At 45.2% G+C, this 26444-nt stretch overlaps 2 protein-coding genes and 1 pseudogene across 2 annotated transcripts; all 3 read left to right on the forward strand.

Moving 5' to 3' along the window:
* Positions 1 to 1036: 1036 nt before the first annotated feature.
* LOC122476904 (melanoma-associated antigen B2-like) lies at positions 1037 to 2727 on the forward strand. Its single transcript, XM_043569796.1, has one exon. It carries the CDS (start codon positions 1108 to 1110, stop codon positions 2137 to 2139), a length of 1032 nt encoding a protein of 343 aa, XP_043425731.1. The 5' UTR covers positions 1037 to 1107; the 3' UTR covers positions 2140 to 2727.
* Positions 2728 to 13150: 10423 nt separating this feature from the next.
* MAGEB3 (MAGE family member B3) lies at positions 13151 to 17606 on the forward strand. The gene is made up of 3 exons (XM_043569729.1): positions 13151 to 13286; positions 15412 to 15489; positions 16001 to 17606. Exon 3 carries the CDS (start codon positions 16030 to 16032, stop codon positions 17104 to 17106), a length of 1077 nt encoding a protein of 358 aa, XP_043425664.1. The 5' UTR covers positions 13151 to 13286; positions 15412 to 15489; positions 16001 to 16029; the 3' UTR covers positions 17107 to 17606.
* A 7207-nt stretch (positions 17607 to 24813) lies between these two features.
* On the forward strand, positions 24814 to 25988 carry LOC122477035 (annotated as a pseudogene).
* Positions 25989 to 26444: the final 456 nt, after the last annotated feature.

The raw sequence follows: 26444 nt of genomic DNA on the forward strand, positions 1-26444 counted from the left end.
TCCTTGCTCTTGCAAAAGCAATAAATAAATAAAGTCCTGCCTAGTATTTTCTCTGGGAGACCTCCAAGGTAGATGCCATATGAAGTGCTCATCAGTTTCCACTCCATGGTAACAGGAAACTGAGAGTCTTGGTCCAAGGGGAGTGGTTCTAGATCAGCAGAGGCAGAAATCTTAGACCCTGTTGTGAGCCAGATTTAGACCTTGAGTTGGGATCCTATGGAGGACCACCTGCCATAGGACATCAACCTGCCTGTGGTACCTTTTACTCTTGAGAGACCACGTTTGGTCAGTTAAGGTTGTCTTTGCTTCTTCCTCTTGGAACTTATGCTCTTAACATGAGGACTCTAGGGATCATCCAATCCTGAATAGAGGGGACATCAAAGCATCCATCTTAACCCTTTGATTTCAGCCCAAGAATCCTCAGGGGAGAGCCTTCATGTTGAGCATCCCCTGACTTCTTTATATCAGGTCTAAAGGAGGTGATACTCTTAGTCTGAAGGTTAAACCAAAGTTAACAAGGGAGAGTGGTTCTGAGCCTTTTAAGGAACCAAAGTGAAGGCCTTAAATGAGGCTGAGGATCCCAGTGAACTCAGGACAGAATGGACCCTGCTGAGCTCTCAGCCCTGGGCAGGGAAGTAGACTGAGGTGCCCCTTCACTTCCTTCTCCTGGGTCCCTGGGAGCTTTGAGGTGTGAAATAACAGGTAGCAGAGGGAAGGGTGCCCCATCTCTGCCAAGACTTGACATGATAACACTAAAGATAAATGGAGAGGGCCCAACATGCCAGAACACAGAGGTCTCTACTGCAAACATCTGCTCTCACCTCAGTAAACCCGAGGCAGGGCTAGTAGGATGCAAATAAGACTCACTGTGAGGGTTCTGTGGTTCTCCGTAAGATTCTTAGGGGATAGGATGACCAAGAGAACAGGAGCCTTTGTCGGGTCCTAGAGCAGTATCCTCAAGTATCCTGCCGAGGTCACCTTTGATAAATCCAAAGTGGAATCTACCTGTTGAAGGTGATAACATCATCTTATTCTCGCTTCTGCAGTTGCCCATATCACCTGTCCACTGGCTCACACCCTTGCCTGCTATCTCTGAGCACAGCCATTATGCCTCGTGGTCAGAAGAGTAAGCTCCGTGCTCGTGAGAAACGCCGCCTTAACAGAGCCGAGACCCAAGGTCTTAAGAGTGCTCAGGCAACTACAGCAGAGGAAGAAGAGGCTACTCCTTCCTCCTCTCCTGTTCTTGGGGGTGCTTCCTCAAGCTCCCCTATTGCTGGCACTTCCCAGGAGCCTCAAAAAGCCCCAGCCACCACCAGGGCTGCTGCACGTGCTTCACGGCGAAGATCTAAGGCAGGTGCCAAGAGCCAGGTTGAGGAAAGTAAAAATTCCTCTCTGGCCTCAACTTCCACCGGGAAAGCTCAAAATGATCCTCTAAGCATGAAGGTGGGGATGTTGGTACAGTTTCTGCTGTATAAGTATAAATTGAAGGAGCCCATTAAGAAGATAGACATGATGAAGATCGTCCACAAAAGGAACAGGGAGCAGTTCGCTGAGATCCTCAGGAGAGCCACGGAGCGCATGGATCTGGTCTTTGGCCTCAAATTAAAGGAAGTCAAGCCTGGCAGTAACTCCTACACCCTCACCAGCAACCTAGACCTCACCGACGATGGCACTATGAATAATCTCTGGGGCTTTCCGAAGAATGGGCTTCTCATGCCTCTCCTAGGTGTCATCTTCTTGAATGGCAACTGCACCTCTGAGGAGCAGATCTGGGAATTCCTGAATATTTTGGGCATCTATGATGGAAGGAGGCACTTCATCTTCGGGGAGCCCAGGAAGCTCATCACCCAAGATTTCGTGCAGGAAAAGTACCTGGAGTACCGCCAGGTGCCCGGCAGCAATCCTCCACGCTATCAGTTCCTATGGGGCCCCAAAGCCCATGCTGAAACCAGCAAGATGAAAGTCCTCGAGTTTTTGGCCAAGGTCCACAATACCGTCCCCAGTGCCTTCCTGCCCCATTATGAAGAGGCTCTGCGAGATGAGGAAGAGAGAGCCCAAGCCAGAGCTGCAACCAAGCATGCCTCTACTGCCAAGGCCACTGCATGTTCCCAGGCCACATCTGGCCACTCTTCTCCCTAGAGAGGGCTGAGGCAGATTCTTCGCTTTGTCATGGGAAGGCCTGTTAAGTAGTGTTTGTCATGGGCACAAATAATTTGTTGATTACCTTTTTTTAAATATATTCTTCAGGCACTGTTCCTTTCAATAGAAAGTTTATGTAGATTCAGAATATAAGTTTTTGGATGACACAGATCACACATTTATTGCTGTTTATCAGTTTTAGGTGTAAGAGTTTATTTTTTTTGAAATATAGATCAGAAATTGTCAAATCACTTTTGTGATCCAGAGCAAGATAAGATGGCTTTAAGATAGGATATCCTTGGAAATGTGAAAGAATTCCACACTGAAATAGTTAGGATGAGAAGATCGATCGATCGATCGATAGATAGATAACTAGATACATAGAAACCTAGATTCGTAGATAGATGGATAGGTACATAGGTACACAGATACATAGATTACATAGGTACGCAGATAGGTACATTGATACAGTAATAATTGGTTAATTCTTTGTTTGCCTTACTCTATTCTTTTTCTAAATTTAAAAGACACATACCTGCATTTGTTTATGTTTGTTAAGAATGTTTGATAATATATGATCATAATGAATCAAACCTCTTTATACATGTCTCTTATTTTACACAAACATTGAGCATCTGCTCTTGGGAAGTCTTCATCCTTGTACTGGGGGTGTTTAGTCAAAGAAAACCCAGCCCCTGCCCCTGCAATTATAGATTATAGGAGCAGCTGTCACTATGGGAAGAAGGTGAGATAGTAGTACTCCATAAAGAACAAGGGAAGGGGCACCTGCGTGGCTCAGTCAGTTAAGCATTTGACTTCGGCTCAGGTCATGATCTTGCGGTTGGTGGGTTCAATCCCCACATTGGTCTCTGTGCTGACAGCTCAGAGCCTGGAGCCTGCTTTGGGTTTTTGTGCCTCCCTCTCTCTCTGCCCCTCCCCCACTGGCTCTCTCTCTGTCTCACGTGCTCGCTCGCTCTCAAAAATAAACATTTAAAAGAAAAGAACAAGTGAAAATCTTGGTAAAGAGGGGGCCGAGAGAACATACTACTTAGTTTTCATTCCTAAGCAGAATTTTGGCTGATGGGGAGGTTTTTCTTGGCCAGAGCACTGCATATTTTCTGACATGTCTTAGATGTAAAATGAAACAAAACAAAATTCAGCTGCACAGATGGTAATGTCTGAGGTCAAGATAATCATAGTAATACCTGCCATTCCCGAATGTCTCAGTATAGATGCTTTCTGTACATTAGACAGTCCTAAAAGATAGGGTTTATCAAACTCACTTCACAGGGGAAGCCTGAGGCTCATAGAATTAGAGTTTGGCAGCGTGCCAAAAGGCATAGGGCTAGTAAAAGACAAGGCTGGGCCTAGGCTCCCGGCCAGAATTACTACAGAGGCTACATTGTTTTACTCCTCGCACCCTGAGACACACCCTGTGTTTATTTCAGTTTTCTTTTCAGTACTTCAAAATTCGTCTTAGGTGCTAAAAAAGAATGGCCTTGTGTCCAAACTGCTGGGCTGGAACATGTAGCCAGAGCAAAAAGAATGCCAGAATAGCTGAGAGGGATAAATAAAGGACACTGTTAGGTGACAGTACGATTACATTTGCAATGCTAAATAATCTCAAAAGATCAGTGGCTCTCAAAATTAGCCTGGACAATCTCTTACCGGTAGAAAGGAAATCTAGCAGAACAGAAGTTACATGAGAATCTTCATCAGGCTGATAAACAGAAGGAATAGATCAATGTGTTTTCCCCTGACACCCCATCACCTGTCCTGGGACTCCTGCCTTGTGCTAGCGCTTGCCCATTTCACATCACTCCCAGGACAGAGTCGCATTCTCTGCGAGGATTGTAAAGCAGCAACTGCTCCAGGGTTTGCAGAGATGTGCAATTTCCCAGGAAGCCTTAAATCCAAGAGACAGACACCGAGGCAAGGGCCCCATGTAGGAGGACTGGGGAGACCAATGCCCCAGAATATAGGGAATGCCAGGGACTTCGGTCCCGTCTGTTCTTGAACACACAAGGTCTCAGACACAGTTGTTAGACTGAGCATACCCTCCCTTATTCTGCAGGCTTTTCACTGGCGTAAAAACCTTGGTCTGAGACCCAAGTTCTCCTATCACTAGAGAAGGGGTATTGGTCTCTCATAGATGTAATGGAGATAAACCTGAATGAGGGTGGTGGAAGGACCTAGCCAGAACAGTAGGATCCCATAAAATCCTGTCCCACTGTCAGCTCTGTGAGTCCAGAAGAGTCGTGGCTGCTTGTGGCTAACATTGATTTTTCAACTCCGGTCCCAGAAAGTTGAGACCTTTGTCTGATGGCTGTATCTTCAAATTAGCAGAGAGGGTGGGGTTCCAGGAAGGATTCAGGGTCAGAGTGAAGATGCTGTGTGGGGACATGGGGGTCCCCCCCCCACATCTGACAGGGCTGCACCTAACCCCTTCTCTGCTGCTAGCCTAGGAGGCACAGGCGAGAGCTGCCACGCTCACGTGCCCCCTACCTCCGCCTTCTGCCTGGAGGGAATCAAGGAAACGAGGGCCTTGGTTTTATAGGCTGGCTATTAAGTGGAATCCCAGCCGTGACGGTGTCAAGGTGAGAACTCCGTATGAGGAATGGGGCAACCAACTACTCCGTACCAGGTATATTATGACATACTAGAACAATAATAGTATTAAAATCAATGTGGGGTATGAATAAGGGGAAAAAAGATGATTTTTGCAGGCAATAGGATCATCTGCATATGTGATTTCAGATAACCTTAAAAGATCAGGGACTCAAAAAATTATTTGACTCAGGATCTTCCCTACAAAAAGCAAATCTATGAGAACAGTGGTTACATGAGACCTTAAGCCTGTACAGGAAAGAGAAGGACAAGGACCCATTCTTTGCAAGGTTTGGAGTAGGGAAACTGCTCGAGAGTTTTCAGGGATGTGGCGTTTCCCAAGAAGCCCTTATTGGAAGTGACAAGGGCCTTTGGGAGGATACCCGTGAGTCAGGACTGGTGAAAGGGGAAAGCAGCGTTCCAGAGTGTTGGCTGTTCCAGAGGGAGCAGCCCCTGCCTTCTCTCAGAGCTAGAAGGCCCCAGGCAGAGCTGGCAGGCCAAGAATCTCCTCACTTTTTTATCACACTTGTCAAGGATTTGAGACTTTAGTCTGAGGAAGACTATCTCAGGTCAGTAGAGAGAGTTGTCAGATACAAATGTGAGTTTTCTTAAAAGGAGCGAAGGAAGCATCTACCCGGAACACTGGTGGCTCATAGAGTCCACTTCCTGCCAGCAGCTCTTGGAGGTCCTGAATTCCATCGCATGATGAAGCATAAAGAGGCTTTGAGCGGCACCTGGGTGGCTCAGTCAGTTTAAGTGTCTGATTCTTCGTTTCAGCTCAAGTCATGATCCCACGGCTCGTGGGATTGAGACCCACGTCCAGCTCTGTGCTGACTGTGTGGAGTCTTCTTGGGATCCGATGTCTACGTTTCTGTCTGCCCCTCCTATGCATGCTCTTGGACTTTCCCTCTTTCTCTCTCTCTCTCTCTCTGTCTCTCACACAAAGAAAGCAAGAAAGGGAAGGAAAAGAAAAGAAAGGGAAGAAGGGAGGGGGGGGGAGGAAGGAAGGAAGGAAGGAAGGAAGGAAGGAAGGAAGGAAGGAAGGAAGGAAGGAAGGAAGGAAGGAAGGAAAGAAAGAGGCTTTAAGAGGTGAGAAGAAGAGAACCTGCTGCCGTGGCCAAGGTGTGTGCCAGGGCCGTGAACCGGCAGTGCCTCCCACATATAGTGAAGTCTGGGGCGGGGAGATTGGTCATCTTGTGATGGAAATGAGAGGCCAGCATTTTAAGTAGTAAAGCACCTAGGTGGACGTGGAGGGGACCCATTGTAAGTCTTCTTTTTGTCCTTGCTTTGCTTGAGTGGGAGATTTATCTGTTTTTATCTTGGGGGTTCTTTTTGGCACTTTTAAAATACTGTTCCTTGTAATAGAAGGTTTATTTGATTTCAGTATCTGTGTTTATGAATAATATGTATCACACATATGTTGCTGTTGATCAGTAGAAGTATAAACGCTTTGGTATTTTGTACAACAAATTAAAAAATCCTTGCCGCTCTTCTCTTGGTCCAGAGCAAGCTAACTTGTCACATGAGCAGGGGTTGTCTTGCAAATGTGAATGAACCCTGTGGTAGAATTGTTGGGATCAAGAGATAAAAGAAAAGGTTTTGTCTGAGTGGCATCAGCAACATGGTAGAATCAGAATTTCCAGCCCTTATTTGCCCACAGAAGCACAGAACTGACAATAACATAAGTAATAAAATACCTTTATGAAAGGTCCAGAATCTAATTAATAAGTTGCAATACTATATGTGAGCATAAAACTGAGATCAGCTGCTCTTGAAATGGATAAGAAAAGTAATTAGACTTTACTGGCATCAGCCTCTCCCTCAAGTTGACACAATTTAGCCCTAAGAGAGATTGTGACTCCTCTCTGTGTTACAGGTAGGGGAGATTGGGATGAAAATCCCATGCACCCAAAAAACTATTAAAGCTAATAAATGTATTCAACTGCAGGATGTAAAGTCAACACACAAAAATCAGTTGTGTGTCTACACACTAACAAGAAACTATTGGAAAATAATTAAGAAAATTCTATTTAAAATAGTTGGGACGCCTGGGTGACTCAGTTGGTTGACTGGCCAGACTCCTGATTTCGGCTCAGGTTATGATCCCAGGGTTGTGGGATCGAGCCCTGCAGTGAGCTCCTTGCAGAGTGTGGATCCTATTTGAGATTCCCTCTCCTTCCCTCTCCCTTCCTCTCTCCCTCCCCCCCCTCCCTCCCTCTCTCCCACCCTCCCTCTCTCTCTCTCTCTCTCTCTCTTTTTCCCTCTCTCCCTCTCCCTCTCTCTCTCTCTCTCCCTCTCCCTCTCCCTCCCTCCCTGTCTCCCTCCCTCACTCACACACACACTCTCTAAAAATAAAAAAAATAAATAAAAGTGTCAAAAATAAAATAGGAATAAATTTAACCAAGGAGGGGAAAGATCTATACACTGAAAACAGTGAGACATTGATGGAAGAAATTGAAGAATAATAAATAAAAGGAAAAATATCCAATGTTCACTGATTGAAAGAATTAATATTTTTAAAAATATTCTTACTAGTCAAAATGATCTACAGATTCAGTGCAGTACCTATCATAATTCCAATGGAAGTTTTCACAGAAATAGAAAAAAAAACCTGGAAATTCATCTGAAACCACAAGAAGTCCTGAATACTAAAGTAATGTTGAGAAAGAGGAACAGAGATGGAGGCATCACACTTCTTGAGTTTGAAATATATTGCATAACCATATTCACCATAACGGTGTTATACTAGTATAAAAACGGACGCACAGACCAATGGAACAAAATCGAGCCCAGAAATAAACCCATGCATAAATTGTCAAGTGATCTTTGACAAGTCCACCAAAAAATACACGATCGGGAAAGGATAGTCTCTTCAGTAAATGGTGTTGGAAAAACTGAATATCCACATGCAAAAGAATTAAATTGGATGCTACTTATACTCAAAAATTAGTGAAAAATGGATTAAAGACTTAAAAATGAGATTGAAAGCCGTAAAACTCCTAGAAAAAAAGCATAGGGAAAAAGCTCCTTGACCTTCATCTTGGCAAAGATTTTTTTGAATATGACAACAGAAACATAGGCAAGAAAAGCAAAAATGGTGAACAAGTGGGACTACATCAAACTGAAAGGCATCTATACAGCAGTGGAAAAATGAAAAAGCAGTCTGTGGAGAGGGAGAAAGTATTAGCAAACCATGTATCTAAGGGACTAATATCCACATTATATAAGGAATTCATACAACTCAATAGCAAACAAATAACTGAATTTTAAAAATGAGTAAAGAACTTGAATATTTTTCTGAAGAAGACACACAAATGGCCAATAGGTATATGAAAGGTGCTCAACACCATTAATCCCCAGGGAAATGCAAATCAAAACCACGATATCACTTCATACTTGTTAGGATGGCTACTATTAAAAAGACAAAAAATAACAAGTGTTGATGAGAGTAAGGAGAAAAGGGAGCCCTTGTGCTGTTGGTGGGAATGTAAATTGGTAGAGCCATTATGGAGAAACTGTTTGGAGGTTCCTTAGAAAAGTAAAATTAGAACTGCATGATTCAGCGAGCCCACTTGTGAGTGTATACCCAAAGGAAATGAAACCAGTATCTTAAAGAGATACTTGCACTCCTATGTTCATGACACCATTATTCACAATATCAAAGATACGGAAACTACGCAAATGTCCATCAGTAGATAAAAGGATAAAGAAAATGTGGTGTATACATACAATGGAATATTATTTAGCCTTAAAAATGAAGGAAGTCCTATTACATGGGACAACATGGATGAATCTGGGGAACATTATTCTAAATAAAATAAATCAGTCACAGAAGGATAAATACTGCATGATTCTATTTGTATGAGTTATCCAAAATAGTCAAACACATAGAAACACAGAGTAGAATGGTGGTGGCCAGGGGTTGGGGAATAGGGAAAATAAGTTGTTGAAGTGGTATAGTTTCGGTTGTGCAAGATGAATAGGTTCCAGAGAGAGATCTGCTGTAAAGCATTGTGCCTATATGTAACAATGCTTTATTGTTTGTACACTTACAGATATCCTATATTTTCACTCATATGTGGATCTTGCTAAACTTTACAGAAGATCATGGGGGAAGGGGGAAAAAATAGAGAGAGGGAGGGAGGCAAACCATAAGAGACTCCTAAATACAGAGAACAAACTGAGGGTTGATGGGGGATGGGGGAGGGGCAAAGTGGGTGATGGGCAGGGAGGAGGGGCACTTATTGGGATGAGCACTGGGTGCTGTATGTAAGCCAATTTGGCAATAAATTATATTTAAAAGATTTTTTAAAAATTGTTAAGAGAGTAGTTCTCACATTGTGTTCATAGCACACCAATTAAAATGTGTGTTGTCTTTCCGTCTCCCCAAGTAGAGAGTAAGCTGATTAAGTACAAGTATTTGGGAAAGACCTTGCTTTTACACCCTTGATGGGAATGTAAATTGATGTAGCCATTATGGAGCAGTATGGCGGTTCCTCAAAAATTAAAAATAGAGCTATCAAATGATCCAGCAATTCTATTTCTGTGTATATATCAAAAGGAATTGAAATCAGGATCTTGAAGAGCTATTTGCAGCTCATTGTAGCATTATTCATAATAGCCAAGACATGGATGCAACCTAAATGTTCATTGATGAATGAATGGGTACAGAAAATATGGTATATGCGTACAATGAGATATTATTCAACCTGAAAAAGAAGGAAACCTTGCCATTTGCAACAACAGAGATGAACCTGAAAAACATTATGTTAAGTGGAATAAGCCAGACACAAAAGGACAGATACATGTTATATAAGGAATCTAAAATAGTCAAACTGATAGAAGCAGAATAGTATGGTGGTTGCCAGATGCTGGGAGGAGAGGTATTGGAGAGGTGTTGGTCAAAGTGTGCACGGTTTGAGTTCTATAAGGCGGATAAGTCCTAGAAATGTATAGCAGAGAGCCTATAGTTAATGTCATAGTGGATATTTAAAAAGCTGCTGATGGGGCGCCTGGGTGGCGCAGTCGGTTAAGCGTCCGACTTCGGCCAGGTCACGATCTCGCGGTCCGTGGGTTCGAGCCCCGCGTCAGGCTCTGGGCTGATGGCTCAGAGCCTGGAGCCTGTTTCCGATTCTGTGTCTCCCTCTCTCTCTGCCCCTCCCCCGTTCATGCTCTGTCTCTCTCTGTCCCAAAAATAAATAAACGTTGAAAAAAAAAATTTAAAAAAAAAAATAAATAAAAAAAAAATAAAAAGCTGCTGAGAAGGTAAATGTTATGTTAATTGTTATTGTACTCCTAAAAAATAATAAAGAGGACAGGAGAAGACTATTGGAGGTCACGGATATGTTTATGGCATAGATTGTTATGGTAGTTCGCAGGTGTATACTTATCTCCAAGCTTGTATACATTACACGTGTACAGCTTTTGGTATGTCAGTCATACCTCACTATAGTAGTTTTTGAAGAAGCAGATGTTTTGTCTTATTTGGAGTTGTAGTCTCAGCACAGTGTCTAGTATACAGTAGGCAATTTGTAAATATTTAATCAATAAAAGAAAAAAAGTATAAATAAGAAGATTGTCAATTCTCGGTTTGCCTAATTCCTTCTACTGTTTCTTTTTATAAAAGTAAAATTATATACCTGGATTTCTTTCGGTTATTCAAATATTTAAAAGAGAAATTAAATGTTGATGAGCCCACTCTCTTGTTTATTTCCAGTCATTAATTGAGAATGAGCTCTTTAGAAGCCTTCACGTTATTACTGGGGATGCTTTTATTTGTTTTTGTTCTTAAATGTTTGTGTCTTTTTGAGAGAGAGAGAGAAAGTGTAGGGGAGGGGCAGAGAGGGAGACAGAGAATCCAAAGCGGTCTCTGCACTGATAGCAGAAAGCCTGATGCAGGGCTCAAACTCATGAGCTGTGAAATCGTAACCTGAGCTGAAGTTGGACACTTAACTGACTGAGCCATCCATGTGCCCCCTGGGGATGCTTTTAAAAAGAACCCTCAAAACAGCAACAATAAGTTCTGGCCCCTGCCCACTGAATTTTAGAGTCTGGATGCTGCTATCATGTAAAAAGAGATGGTTATATATTCACTGTGACCTAAAGAACAAGTAAAAAAAGGGGGGGGGGGAGGGGGTTGAAGAGGGAAGGTGGTTTGCGTTGTACGCAGTCAAGTGTCAAAGTTCTCGGGCCAGGCAGTGTGGAGCCTTAGGAAACTGAAAACCCTTCAGTGAGGGATAACTTTAAGTAGGATTGCATCGTGGACTAGATGACGCTGTGAGAGTGGTGAGCAGGGGCCAGATCCTCAGATGGAGGGCCTCGGAGATGAAAGACTAAGCCTGCGATGGAAATTTGTCCTTAACATGGCCTTTGGGATTGTGGCTAAACTGAAGAAAATCTCCAGGTGGGTAGGAACGAAAGGTGTCTGTGCTCTTGCCCAGGGCAGCTGAACACGATGCACAGACTAGATGGTCTATGTACAACATCACCAGGGAGTTTCTGAGCAATAAGGATTATACTTCTTTGAGGTGGAGTGTTCAGAACCCACTGGACTGCACTTTTCACTCTGGGTTGGGGGAGCCACAGACCACTCTATTAAAAGGGTCTCTTTTACTCAGTTACTTCATCTTGCATGTAATATGGCAAATTCTAGGCAAGGTCTAGATTTTTGCTGATGGTTAAATGAGTGAAAATAATGGTGATTTAGATTGAAGGGTAGCTGGAAGTTAGGGAAAATATTGGTCATTGACAAAAATTTTGATAACTTTGAGTTGTATCCAACGGGGAAAGACTCTCCCACAAACACACTGTATATTATAACCTTGAATGAAGATATATTACATAACTAGCGTTGCTAAGCAGCATTTTGGTTGTGAGTTCTTTGTCTTGGAGTTTGGTAATGTACTCAAGTTCACAGGGCTACTAAGTGACAGGGCTGGGACTAGACTCCTGGTCTGAATTCGTCTAGAACACATGCTGATCATTCCACTCTTCTCTGCCTAAAGCAAACCGTTATGTTCTGTAATACTCCAAAATGTCTCTCAGGGGGTAAAAATGAGGATTCTGTGTCCAAAGAACTGGATTGGAATACATAACCAAAGCAGTTAAGAATACCACAGTAAATCAAAGGCATGAACAAAGAGGAGAAGCAGAAAATGTCCAGTGACAGTATGATTATCGACATATGCATTGTCAAATGACCTCAAGATTGTGGAATCACGAAACCATCCTGGACGACTCCTTCCCATTAGGAAGTAAATCATTTAAGACAAATCACATAAGAGGCTCACTGACTACTGTGAAGAGGGATAGATCAGTGTCATTTTTCTTTGACACCCCATCTTTGTCCCGAATCCCCTGCCTTACGTTGCAGTTTCCCCATTTAACATGAAGCCAGGCACTGGAACCTGCAAAGTTTGCATTAGGGACACTGCTCAAGTTTGCATGGATGTGGAGTTTCCCAGGAATCCTTTAGTTATACAGGACCCCCATTAATGAAGATTGGGGAGATAACCATCCTACTTTATAGGGGGTCCTTCAGAGACCTGCCAAACCAGCTGTGAGGCCTGGAATGCCCAGGCAGGGCAATCAGAGTGGACATTCTTCTTTCACTCCTCATATTTCTCAGCAAGCTCAAAGTCTTAGCCTAAGAAAGGGGCCACACTTCAGTAGAAGGAGGCTCCTGCGTTGTATCGATAGATAGATATCAAGTTGAGGACCCTAGATGATGAATGTAGAGACCACTGACTCCAGAGCAGTGGTATTCCACAGAGACTCAAATCTGCTGTATGCCTCTCAGGACCCAAACATCCTTGGCCTAGTGTGGCTCACTCTTCCACCTGGGAGGTCTCAAGAAGGAGCAGTCCTTGATCTGAGCAGAGTAACCTCATGTCAGGGAAGATGGAGTCACACGATTGAACAGGAGCAATGTCAGGTCCCTGAGTGAGCAAAGAGGACATCACTAGACCCACAAATGAGGGAGCTTTACAAACCCCTGCACCCATCTTAACCGTGGAGAGGCCTCAGGTGGAGCTGTGAGCGTGAGAAGCCTCATTTCTGCCTGGTGAGTCTCAGGATGAGAGCCTTGTCTGACAGGGTGCAGGCCCCAGTTCTGCAGAGGGAGACGTCTTGGCCGTAACCGGAGTGAGGGAGGCTCACAGAGTCCTGCCTTCTTTTCAAGCCTATGGGGCCCCAGGCAGAGGTAGTCGGAAACGGGGCATCCTGACTCCTCGCCAGGGACTCGGAAAGGTGAGGGTTCGCTTTGGGGGCTGGCAGACTTGGGTCAGTAGGGGGAGGAATCCCAGGCCCTGATAAACACCAAGGTGAGGACACTGAATAACAACCTAAAGACCACTGACTTCAGAACACTGCGATCGCATAGAACCATGTCCTTGCTGTCAGCCCTCAGAACCCCACGTGGCCATGGCCGGATATGATGTATCTGAACTTCCGCTTTGGAACCGCGGGCCTCGCCCAGTGTTCGCAGCATTTCTTCTGCCAAGGAACGGAAGATTACTTCCCAGGAGTTCTTTGAAGTCAAGGTGAGGACCTGAATGTAAAATGAAGGGACCACACCGCCCCCCCCCCTTCCTGTAACAAAGGTGGCGCCACAAAGTACTGCCCCTGGGGTCTGAAATGGAATGTCCTGACAGGACCGTTAGGCCGAGTTTTGTCTGGAAAGTCTCAGGGAGGAAGGCGTCGGTCTAAGATAGTAACCCTGGTTCTGATGATCAAGGTAACCTAGGCCCTAAGTAGAGTCAAGAGGAGGGTCCTGAGTAGCTAATGAGGGGATCTTTTCCCAGTAGAGATGGCGATAGAAACCGGTATGCCTGCTTTGGTTCTGGGAAGCTCCAGGCAGGGGCAGTTTTATTTGGTAGGCTCTGACTATGGCCGCCCCGCCCGCTACTCCCACCATCCCCCACCCCTAACCGCGCGTGCGCGCGGGCGCACGCGCGCATGCGGACACACACCCCCTTCTCTCTCGCTCTCTTGCTCTCTTTCTCTCTTTCTTCTCTTTTCTTTTCTTTCTTTCTTTCTGTCTCTGTCTCTCTCTGTCTCTCTCTCTCTCTCTCTCTCTCTCTCTCTCTCTCTCGGGGCTCCAAGAAGTGAAGGCTAAAGCCAAATAAATTTGGATTTTGGTGAACTGAATTTAGTAGAGGGAGGAGTCCCAGGTCCTGATATCAAAGTGAAGACCCTGAGTCAGGACGTAGGGATCACCGACTCCAGAACACTGGGATCCCATGGAGCCCTTTCCCTGCTTTTAGCCCTTGGAGACCCTGAACGGTTGTGGCCAGTTATGACGCATTCTTCTGTCCTCTCCAGAGTTTCTAGGAAGTGAGGTCATTTGTGGGGGAGTGGGGGTGGGGGTGGTGAGGCCACTGGCCAGCTGAGGGTGGAGTCCCAGTACTGGCCTGGAGCCAAGGTGAGGACCTTGAGTGGGGAGTGAGAGGACCACCCTGACCCATAACACAGGGTGCTCTCCTAGGTCCTGCTGCTGCCCTTGGCCCTGGGAGGCCTGGCAGACCTATCAGACTTTCTGCCTGGAAACTCTCAGATAAGGAGGGCCTTCATCTAAGGGAGTAGCCTGGGTCCTGCAGATGGAGGAGGCCTAGGCCCTAAGTGCCATGAAGGTGAAGCCCTGGAGTGCTAATGAGGGGACCTCTCCCCATTTAGGGAAAGCAGCATCCCTATAGCTTGTTTCTGGAAGGCTCTTGGTAAGGGCAATCCTATATGGAGGTCCCTGAATTTCCCCCCTAGGGGCACAGGGAATTGAGGGATTTGCTGTAAGGCAGGAGGCCTAAGTCCTACCAGCGTATTGGCGGCCAGCGGCCTAAATCCAACCTGTAGTTAAGGTCAGAGACATAAGGGAGGACTAAGGGGAACACCAACTCTAAAAAGGGGGTCTCACAAATTCTGGCCCTTCTCTGATAAAAAGGAATGTAATCTGGCCATTTGCAACGACATGGATGGAACTAGAGAGTATTATGCTAAGTGAAATGAGTCACAGAAAGACAAATATCATGTGATTTCACTCATGTGGAATTTAATATACAAAACAGATGAAAGTAAGAGAAAGGAAGCGAAAATATAAAAACATGGAGATAAACCATAAGAGACTCTTAAATACAGAGAACAAACTGAGGGTTGCTGGACAGGAAGTGGGTGGGGCGAATGGCTAAATGGGTGATGGAATTAAGGAGGGCACTTGCTGGGGTGAGCACTGGGTATTGTATGTAACTGATGAATCACTAAATTGTATTCCTGAAATTATTATTACACTATATGTTAAATAACTTGGATGTACATTTAATAAAACAAAATAAAATAAATAAAATAAAATGAAATGAAATAAAAATTCTGGCCCTTCCCTCAGCCCTGGGGAAACCCTGAATATTTGTTAGGCTGAGGAACCCGCCCCCCCCCCCTCCACCTCATTTCTGTCTGGAGAGTCCCAGAGATATGAGCATGTTGGACTTATTGGCCTCAGTTCTGCAGAGGAAAGAGACCCAGGGCTCCACAGGAATCAGAGTGAGGAATAAAGAGTGATGGTTCCACTCACCCCCCCCAAAAAGAGACAATAGAGGGCCCCCCTTGCTTATAGCACTGAGGAGCCCAGGTGTGGAAGTCAAATGTATGTGAACCCAACGTTATTTCTTATGTCATCAGGTTGGTGAGAGCCTTTGTTTGAGGGGAGAAACATCAGATCAGCAGAAGAAGGTGTCCCAGGCCCTACCTAGAGCCAAGGTGAGGAAAGTGAATGCGGACTGAGGACCCCAATGACCCCAGAGCAGATTCCCTCAGAACTGTCAGCAGTGGGTCACAGTAGTGGGCTCAGATGCCCCTTTAGTTCCCCTTGAGGGGTCTCAAGATGATGAGGACCTGGGTTTGAGATGTCAATTTAGAGCAGCACCGAGGAAGGGGGCTCGGCCCTGCCCAAAGCCGTTATCACGGTCCTGAATGTGAACTGGGAGGATCCCCATTCTCCGTACCAGAGAAGATTCCGCAAGGACTCGGCCTACCCAGCCCCGCTCTCAGCCCCAGTAAGCACCAAGCAGGGCCGGCAGGCTGCAGCCTGAGGCTCACTTTAATTACTTCCATGTGGTTCTCAGAGGACAGGTTGGTCATCACAGGAGCCCTGTGGTTGGTTTCCTAGGGCAGTGCCCTCACAGAACCTGAGAGGCAGCCTTGGTTAAAGCCAAGGTGGTCGATCCCAGCTGAAGGTACTCCTTCTCATCCTCTCTTCTCTCATGCCCAGATCACCTGCTGTCCCTGACCACAGTCATCATGCCTCGGGCACAGAAGAGTAAGCTCTGCACCAGGGAGAAGCGCCACCAAGCCCAAGGTGGGACCCAGCCTCAGAGGGGTGCTCAGGCCCCTGCGGCCACGGAACAAGCATTCCCTTCCTCGGCCTCTCCTCCCTTTGAAGTTCTTACTCAGAGAAATCCTGCTGCCAGGTCACGTAGAGCTCCCAAGAGGTCTCAGAGGGCCGTGTCCGCCACCACAAAGTCTGCAGGTGTTTCTCGCACAAGATCATGCAAAGGAGCCGACTGCCAAGTTGAGAAAAAGCAAAGTTCCGTCCAGTCCCCACTCTCCATTGTGCAGTCTCAGGGGGACCCTGTAAGCAAAACAGCGAGTGTTTTGGTACAGTTCCTGTTGCACATGAGCAGAATGAAAAGGCCCATTATGAAAGCTGATATGCTGAAGTTTATCAATAAAAAGCATAAACATCGCTTCGTTGAGATCCTCAAAAGAGCCTCTTTCAGCTTGGAAGTGGTTTTTGGTGTTGACTTAAAAGAAGTCGATCCTACCAAGCATTCCTACGTCCTTGTCAGCAAAATGAACCTCCCCAACAACGGGACTATAAACCGTGGCAGGGGGTTTCCCAAGACCGGCCTCCTGATGAATCTCCTGGGCGTGATCTTCCTGAAGGGCAATTGTGCCGCCGAAGAGAAGATCTGGGAGTTCCTGAGTAAAATGAGAGTCTATGCGGGGAAGAGGCACTTCATATTTGGGGAGCCCAAGAAGCTCATCACCCAAGATTTGGTGAAGCTCAAGTACCTGGAGTACCGGCAGGTGCCCAACAGCAATCCTCCACGCTATGAGTTCCTGTGGGGCCCCAGAGCCCACGCCGAGACCAACAAGATGAGAGTGCTCGAGTTTTGGGCCAAGATTAACCAAACAGTCCCAAGTGCCTTCCACCCTTGGTATGAAGAGGCTTTGAGAGATGAGCAAGAAAGAGCCGAAGCCACAGTCACACTCCAGGCTGAGACCGATGCTACGGCGAGTGCACGTTCCAGGGCATGTCCAGCAGCTCCTCCCACACCTAGTGAGGTCGAGCCCGATCCTTCACATTGTGACTGAAGAGAGCAGTCAGTGTTCTAAGTAGTGGAGGCCTGGGTGTGACTGAGGGAACAGCATGTAATCCTTGGTGCTCCTGTTCTGTATGGGTAATTTGGAGATTTACCAGCAGTTTGAGTTTTTGCTACTTTTCAAATGTTGCTATTTTGAAATGAAATCTTACCTAGCCTTATAGTGTAAATTTATGGATTATTTTGGCCTCACTTGTTATCAGTTTAAAAGTTAGAGTGTTGCTGTTTCATGAAACAAACTGGGAAATTTCCCATCTTATTTAGTGTTCTGGTACAAAGTAGCATGGCATTGAAATATGAATTTCCTTGAAAATGTAAAAGGACTTAACCAGTGAAATACATGGAGTCAAGAAGTGGAGGAGAAGAGTAAGATGGTCTGTATTTGGTTTCCTAATACCTTTCACTCTGTATTTTGTAACATTCTAAATAACAGCATGTGTTTGACTAATGGAAGAATGTAGCATCACATTTTAATAAATTAGACTCACTGCTCACAGGCTCGTTTATTCCCCAAACATTGATGGAGCGTACGCTCTTAGAAGGCTTCATGTTAGCCCTGGGAGAGCTGACAAAAAGATCAAGACACTGACCATGAAATCACAGAGGCGAGAAGCATCTGTCATATAAGGAAGAATGGTGATCTGCACTCTCAGACCAGAAGGACACATGACAAGACAGGAGAAAACAGGAGAGAGGTGGTTCCAGATGAGAGGAGTTAAGTGTCAGTGCCTGAAGCAGGGCAGTGCTGGGTCTTCAGAGACTGCAGTTCCCTCAGGGGGAGGTAATCCTAAGTTAGCTGCATGGGGGGCTCCAGGAGGCTGCGATCACAGGGAGCTGGGCCCAGACCCTCCCGTGGCGGGCTTCAGAATTGAAAGACTAAGCCCAGAATGGCAAACTGCCCTTAACACTTACTTTGGGATTATGCAGAAAGCAGAGGGAAATCACCCCAAGCAGGGATCAAGTGCGTCCTGTGCTCTTCTGCCAGTGCAGGTGAACGCAGTGTGCAGATTGGAGGTTTTATTTACAACATGTCCACAGAGTTTCTGCGAAATAAGAGCATGCTCTCTTGTCATGGGTGCCCAGAATCCCCTGGACTGGCACGTGTTGCCCTGGGTTGGGGGAGCCAAAGCACACGCCACTAAAAGCATCATCCACATTAGGTCACCTTGTATGGCATTTGGCAAACTCCAGGCAAGGTCTAGATTTTTGTTGGTGGGTGAAAGAATGAAAGCCAGGGTGGTTTAGGAAGAAGGGTGGCTGAGGGGGGCGCCTGGGTGGCTCAGTCCATTAAGCGTCCAACTCTTGGTTTCGGCTCAGGTCATGGTCTCACAGTTTTGTGGGTTCAAGCCCCGCAACACGCTTTGCACTGACAGTGCAGAGCCTGCTTGGGATTCTCTCACTCTCACTCTCTCTCTGCCCCTTCCCCACTTGCACGGTCTCTGTCTCTAAATAAATAAGTAAATAAATAAATAAGCAATCAAACAAATGGCAGCTGAGAGGAAGGTAAGTTTTGGGGCCTTGAAACACATTCTAGGAGCTCTGTGTTGCATCTACTAAGGAAGTCTACCTTATGCCAACATTGAATGACATACTTTAATGGGACAGATACTACTTAGTGTTCCTTGCCAAGCACAATTTTGTATGATAGAGTTGTCTTTGTTCTGGAGCACTGCATGGTTTCTGACATCCCCTGAATTAAAAATGATTTAATTGAGATCATTGTAATGGGTTGAAACTCCAGGGGACCAATTAATCCTAGTAAGAACTGGCATCCTTTAAAGCTCAACACAGGCCACACAATGTGCCATGCACTTTACATGCATTATGGACATCCTACCAGTCCCCAAACAGAGCTCATCAAACCCATTTCACAGATGAAAAGACCGCCTCACAGAGTCTGGTATCGCTGTCCAATTTCACGTGGCTGCTAAGTGACAGGGTTGGAACTAGACCCTTGGCCTGAATTAGTCTGCAGCCCACACTTCCACTGCCCTGCACCTGAGGCTGATGTCGTGGTCCTTAACTCCCCTTCTTTCTCACTACTACAGAAAGTATCTCAGGTACTAAAAAGGACTCTTTTTGCCCAAGACACTGGAGTGGAATACATAACCATAGCAATTACCATATCAAAATAATTGAGAAGTGTGAATAAGGGAAAGAGATAATATTCAGTGACGATAGGATCATCTATATATTCAAAGTCAGCCTCGAAGATCAGGAGCTCACAAAATCATTTTGGACGACCCGTCCCATAAAGAAAGTTACATTCATTCAAACAGAACTTACATAAATACATAAAACACTAAGTGTGATTGCTCAAGAAGTGGATTAAAGTATTTTTTTTTCTTTGACAGCACATCTGTTCTGGGGTCTCTGCCTTGTGCTATCGCTTCCTACCTCACATCACTCCTGGGACACGGACCCAATCTCTGAACGATTTGCTATAGGGAAATAGTCCAGAGTTTGCAGGGATGTGACCTTTCACAGGAAGCCTTGCGTCAAGAAACAGGAGCCGTATGTGAGGGGATGCTCCTGCTAGGCCAAGCGTGAGCATCCCCTCACTTAGTCCTCAGGGTTCTCAAGGACAGGTGAGTCCTGCCGTAGGAGGGTGGCCTCAGGTCACTAGAGTCGCTGACACGTATGAGATTGAGGACCCTGAATGAGGAATGACAAAAGCACCCACCCAGAACAGTGTGGCCCATAGATGCCTGTCCCCTGCTGTCAGCCCTCAGGGTCCCCAAACAGCCTTGGAAGGACGTGGCTGAAACTGGTTTCCACGTAACAGGCCGAGCAGGTGAAGAGCTCGGCCTGAGCTTGGTTGACTCTGGTCAGGAGAGGTAGGATTCCCAACGTGTGCCGGGAGGAAGGCCAGTATCCTGAAGAGGTCAGGGACCACTGTGTATCAGTGGAGACCTCACAGAATCCTTCCTACTGTCGTGAGAGATCCAGGCATAATTGTCAGTCAGAGATGGCTTCCTATCCTTCTCAGGGCTAATAGAAAAGTTGGGAGGTCTCAGGTCAGAGAGAGGAGTCTTGGGACATCACATAAGGCAGATTTAGGACACTGACTTCGAAACCTGAGTGGGAGCACCATATCATAGGTGCCTGCCATAGCCGTCACCTGCGGGACACCATGGCACATGTGGCCAAATAAAGTATAAGCCTTCCTCTGAGGAAATGCCCTCAGATCAAGAAAGAGAGGAACCTCGGGCCCTGCCAGGAGTCAGGTCGAGGAAACTGAGTGAGAACGGATGGACCACCCATCCCTGAAAACGGGAAAACAAACCGGGTGGCCCTGCCCTTGCACTCCAGACTTAAATCCCCAGGGCAGGGTGTGAACCTGAGCGCCCCCAACATCACTTATTTTTCAAACAGCGACCTCATTTTCTAGAGCAATTTTACATTCACAGCAAAACTGAGCAGAAAGTCCAGAGAACTCCCAGGTACCCTCTTCCTGACGCACACAGCCTCCCCTACTTTCCGCGTCCTGCCCCAGAGTGCTACCTGTGGCGCAACCTGTGAACTCGCACCACCACGTCATTAGCTCGGCAAAGCCCATAGTTACATCGGGCTTTGGTCTTGCTGTTGTACGTTCTGTCCTGATCATCCCTCCCTCCCCCACCCATAACCCTTGGCAACCACTGATCTTATTACTTTTCCAGCAGTTTTGCCTTTTCCAGAATGTTCTACAGTTGGAATCATGTTGTATGTAGCCTTTTCACATTGGCTTCTTTCACTGAGTACTACGCATCTAAAGTTTTTCCCTGTCTTTCTGTGGCTTGATTAGCTCATTTCTTTTCACACCCAACAATACAGACATAACTCAGTGATACGCGGGTTTGGTTCCATACCACAGCAATAGAGTATCACAATAAAGTGAGTCAAATGAATGTTCTGGTTTCCCGGTGCATATAAAGGTTATGTTTATACTCTACTGTAGTCTATTAAGTGTGCTATAGTATTATGTGTAAACAAAAAACAACATGCATACGTTAATTTTAAAATGCTTCATTGCTAAAAAAGTGTTAGCCATCGTCTGAGCTTTCAGAAAATCACCTCTTTGCTGGTGGAGGGCCTTGCCTTGATGTTGAGGGCTGCCGACTGATCAAGGCGGTGGTTGCTGAAGGTTGGGGTGGCTGTGGCAATTTCTTAAAATAGGGCAATCCTGAAGTTCGCCACCTTGATTGACTCTTCCTCACACAGATAATTTCTCCATAGCATGTGATGCTGTTTGATAGTTTTTTTTACCCACCCCAGAATTTCTTTCACGTTGGAGTCAATCGTCTCAAACTCTGCTGCTGATTTATCAGCTAGGTTTATGTAATATTCTAAATCCTTTGTTGTCATTTCAACAATCTTTCAAGCGTTTTCACCAAGAATAGTTTTTAGCTCAAGAAACTACCTTTTTTTTTTTGTTCATCCATTAGAAGCAGCTTCTCATCCATTAAACTCCTCATCTCTTCTATTACGAGATTGCATCAGTGCAGTCCCATCTTTAGGCTCCAATCATAATTCTAGTTCTCATGCTAATTCCAGTTCTCTCCACTCATTTGGTAAATGAGCTTTGGGCTTCAACTTTGTCTCCAACTGCATTAACCCCTAACAAGAGAGTCAGCCTGTCCTTTGAAGCTTTGAAGCTGGGCATTGACTTCTCCTATCTAGTTATGAAAGCCCTACGTGGCATCTTCTTGCAGCATCAAGCTGTTTTATTTACACTGAAAATCTGTGTAGTGCAGCCACCTTCACGAATGCTCTTAGCTAGATCTTCTGGGTAGCGTGCCGCAGCTTCTCCATCAGCACGTGCCGCTTCACCTGGCGTGCTCATGTTACGGGAAGAACTTTCTCCTTAAACCTCATGAACCAACCTCTGCCGGCTTCACACTTTCCTTACGTGGCTGCCTCACCTCTCTCAGCCTTCACAGAATTGAGAGAGCCTAAAGCTCTGGATTAGGCTTTGGCTTAAAAGAATGTCGGGACTGGTTTTGATCTTCCATCCAGACCACTCGAACTTTCTCCATATCCACAAGAAGGCTGTTGTGCTTTCTTATCATTTGTGTGCTCACTGGAATAGCACTTTGAATTTCTTTCAAGAACTTTTACCTTGCATTTACAATCTAGATAACTTCAGTGCAAGAGGCCTAGCTTTTGGCTTTCTCGACTTTGGACATGCCTTCCTCACTAAGCTTAATTAATCATTTCTAGCGTTTGATTTAAAGTTGGAGATATATGACTCTTCCTATCACTTGAATGTTGAGAGGCCAGAGTAGGGTTGGTTACTAATTGGCCAAATTTCAACATCTTTGTGCCTTAGGCAATAAGGAGGCCTGAGGAGAGGGAAACATATGGGGAATGGCCGGTCAGTGGAGCAATCAGCAGTTATCAACTAAACTCACCCTCATATATGGGTGTGATTTGTGGCGCCCCAAAACAATTGCAAGAGTGACATCGCTGATCACAGATCACGGTAGCAAATAACAATGAAAAAGTTTGAGATACTGCAAGTTTTACCAAAATGTGGCACAGAGATACAAAGTGAGCACATGCTTTTGGAAAAATGGTGCCAAGAGAATTGCTCGGTACAGGCTTGCCACAAAACTTGAATTTAATAAATGCAATATGTGCAAGGTGCAGTAAAGTGAAGCACAATAAAACAAGGTATGCTTGTATTCCATTGCTGGGATGTACCATAGTTTATCCATTTACCTGCTGAAAGACGTCTTGGTTGCTTTCAAGTTTTGGCAACTATGAATAATGCTGCTATAAACATCCATGTGCAGGTTTTGTTTTGTTTTTGTTTTGAGGATGTAAGATTTCAACTCATTTGGGTAAATACCAAGAAGCATGATTGCTAGGTGGTATAGTATGTTTAGTTGTTGTTTTATTTAAAAGAACACTCTTTTGAGGTATGATAGACAAAAAGCTGTGCAAATTTAATGTGTACCAATTGATGAATTTGCAGATAAGTACGTACTCATGAAAGTGCCTCCACAATTTGTTATAAAAATATCCACCACCTACAAAGGTTTCCTCCCACCTTATTTATTTATGTATTCTAAGAACAGTCCTTATAAGATCTATCCTCTTAGCCAAATTTTAAGTGTACAATGCAGTCTTGTTAACTATAGGCTCTATGCTGTCCAGTAGATCTCTAGGATTTATGTATCTTCTATAACTGAAACTTTGTAACCTTTGATTAATACTTCCCCATTTTACCCTTCTCCCAGACCCTGGCAAGCACCATTCCACTCTCTGCTTCTGTCAGTCTGACTATTTTAGATTCCTCATATAAGTGGTATCTGTCCTTTTGTGTCAGCCTTATTTCATTTAGCATAATGCCCTCCAGGTTCATCTATACTGTTGCAACTGGCAAGGTTTCCTCCTTTCTAAGGGTGAATGATATTTCTTTGTATGTATGTTTCATATTTTCTTTATCCATTTGTCCATCAATAGACATTTAGACTGTTTCTATATCCTAGCTGTTGTGAGTAACACTGCAATGAACATAGGAGTGCAGATATATCTTCAAAATCCTCATTTCAGTCCCTTTGGATATATGACCAGAAGTAGGATTGCTGAATCATATGGTAGTTCTATTTTTAATTTTTTGGTGAACCTCCATACTGTTTTCCAAGTGGCTGTGCCAATTTACATTCCCACCAACAGTGTAGATACATTTGGTGCAGTAAGAAATTTCCAAACCGTCTTGCAGAGTGGCTGTGCCATTTTGCATCCCCACCAACAGTGAATGAGAGTTCTTCTTGCTCCATATCCTCACCAGCATTTGCTGTTGTCAGTGCTTTGAATTTTGGCCACTCTCAAAGGCATGCAGTGGTAATTCATTTTTATTTTTTCAAGTTTATTTATTTTGAGAGAGAGAGAAAGAGAAAGCGATTGTGCAAGCAGGGGAAGAGGAGAGAGTGAGGGAGAGAGAGAGAGAATCCCAAGCAAGCTCGGCACTGTCAGAGCAGAGCTGGATGTGGGGCTCAAACTCATGAACCCATGAGATCATGACCTGAGCTGAAATCAAGAGTCAGACGTTTAACCAACTCAGACACTGAGGTGCCCCTCATTTTTATTTTAATGTGTCACTTTCTAATGACAGATGATGCTAAGCATGTTTTCATATGATTATTTGCCATCTACATATCTTCCTTGATGAGGTATCTGTTCATATATTTTGCCCATTTTTTGATTGGGTTGTTGGTTTTCTTCTTGAGTTTTAAGTGTTCTTTGTTTATTTTGGATAACAGCATTCATCGGTATTTTTTTTTGCAAACATTTTCTCCCAGTATGTGGCTCATCTTCTTGTTCTCGTGATGTTTTTTTGCAGGGCAAAAGCTTTATAGTGAAGGCTAGCTTATCAATTATTTCTTTCATGGATTCCCATCACTTTTTATATCAGATCTAGAGATTCTTGGTCTGAAGGTCCAGTGGCCAGTCATCAGAAGGCGGGGTGGGGGAGGAGTCCACAGCCCTGTGTGGTGTCCAAATGAGGACCCTGAGTGGATATTTAGGACCTAGCAAGCCCAATACAAAGAGGTTCCCACAGAGCCATAAGCACTGAGTGCCTCCTGGTAAGGGTGGTTAACTAAGGTGCCTTTCTCACTTTTTTTTTTTTTTTAATGAGTCCCAGGGAACCTTGAGGTATCAATTGCAGTGTAATTGAGAGGAGGGTTTTGCAGCTTTACCGAAAGTCATCATGATAATTTTGAAGGTAAACGTAGAGGATCCTTTGCCCTGTTGGAACATGTGGCCCCACTGCCAGCCGTGCTGTCACACTAGTCAGTAAAAGGGCTGACAGGCTATAGCCTAAGGCTCACTCTGTCTCCAGTAGGTTCTCAGAGACAGGCTGACTAGGAGAACGATAGCCTCATAAGTGAGAGAGTGTCCTCAATAAAACCTGCAGGAGTGGCTTTGTTTAACACCAAGGTGGAATATCCCTGCTGAAGGTGCATCTCATTGTCCCTCCTCCAGGGGCCCACAGTACTTACTGTTCTGCCTGCTGTTGATGACCACAGAGTCATCATTCCTCAGTATCAGAAGAGGAGGTTCATCCACCTGAGAAATGCCACCAGGCCGAAGGATCTCAAGGGGGCTCAGGCCACCACAACAGAAAAGGGTCCCCCTTCTCCTCTCCTGTTTTGGGGATGCTCCCTCAGATTTTCTTATTGCTGGCATTCCTAGGAGCCTCAGAGAACTCTATCCACCGGCATTAGTTCTGCAGTCATTTCATGCACGGGGTCTGAACAAGGTGTCAAGAGCCAAGATGAGAACGTTCAAACTGCTCTGAAGCCCCATTCTCCACTGAGAACTCACTGAAATATTCCCTAACCAGGAAGGTGAGCATGTTGACGCACTTTCTACTGGGGAAGCATGCAGGGAGGGAGCCCATGATGCAGGCAGCACTGCTGAAGGTTGTGAACAAAAAGTATAAGGGGCACTTGCCTGAGATCCTCAAGAGGACCTCTGAGCACTTGGAGCTGATCTTTGGCCTCGAATTGAAGGAAGTCAAACCCAGTGGCCACTCCTACACCCTTTCCAGCCACCTAGACCTCACCAACGATGGCAGTGTGATCAGTGGCTGAGGCTTTCCTAAGAATGGGCTTCTCATGCCTCTCCTGGGTGTCACCTTCTTGAATGGCAGGTATGACAATGAGGAGGACATCTGGAGATCCCTAAATGCCTTTGAGAATCTGTGTTGAAATGAAGCATTTAGTCTTTGGAGAGCCCAGGGAGCTCATCACAGAAAATTGAGAGCAGGAAAGGTACCTGGAGTACAGACAGGTGCCCAACAGTGATCCTCCACGTTATAAATTCCTGTTGGGCCCAAGAACCCACGCTGAACCCAGCAAGATGAAAGTGCTGGAGTTTTAAGCAGTTGACATATTCAGTGCGGTCCACATCAGAATAACGCCAGCATTCTTCACAGAGCTAGAACAAAGAATCCTAAAATTTGTATGGAACCAGAAAAGACCCCGAATAGCCAAAGTGGTCTTGAAAAAGAAAACTAAAGCAGGAGGCATCACATCCCAGACTTCAAGCTATACTATAAATCTGTAATCATCAAGACAGTATGGTAATGGCACAAAAACAGACACTCCGATCAATGGAACAAAATAGAGAGCCCAGAAAGGGACCCACAAATGTTTGCCCAACTAATCTTTGACAAAGGAGGAAATCCAATGGAAAAAAGACAGTCTCTTCAGCAGATGGTGCTGGGAAAACTGGACAGCGACATGCAGAAGAATGAACTTAGACCACATTCTTAACATCATACACAAAACTAAACTCACAATGGATGAAAGACCTAAATGTAGGGCAGGAAGCCAT

Source organism: Prionailurus bengalensis, chromosome X, assembly GCF_016509475.1.
Source record: "Prionailurus bengalensis isolate Pbe53 chromosome X, Fcat_Pben_1.1_paternal_pri, whole genome shotgun sequence".
NCBI classification, from domain to species: domain Eukaryota; kingdom Metazoa; phylum Chordata; class Mammalia; order Carnivora; family Felidae; genus Prionailurus; species Prionailurus bengalensis.

What these genes read in the sequence shown, in the direction of transcription:
- LOC122476904 (XM_043569796.1), top strand. Translation starts at nt 1,108, where the DNA reads ATGCCTCGTGGTCAGAAGAGTAAGCTCCGTGCTCGTGAGAAACGCCGC.
- MAGEB3 (XM_043569729.1), top strand. Translation starts at nt 16,030, where the DNA reads ATGCCTCGGGCACAGAAGAGTAAGCTCTGCACCAGGGAGAAGCGCCAC.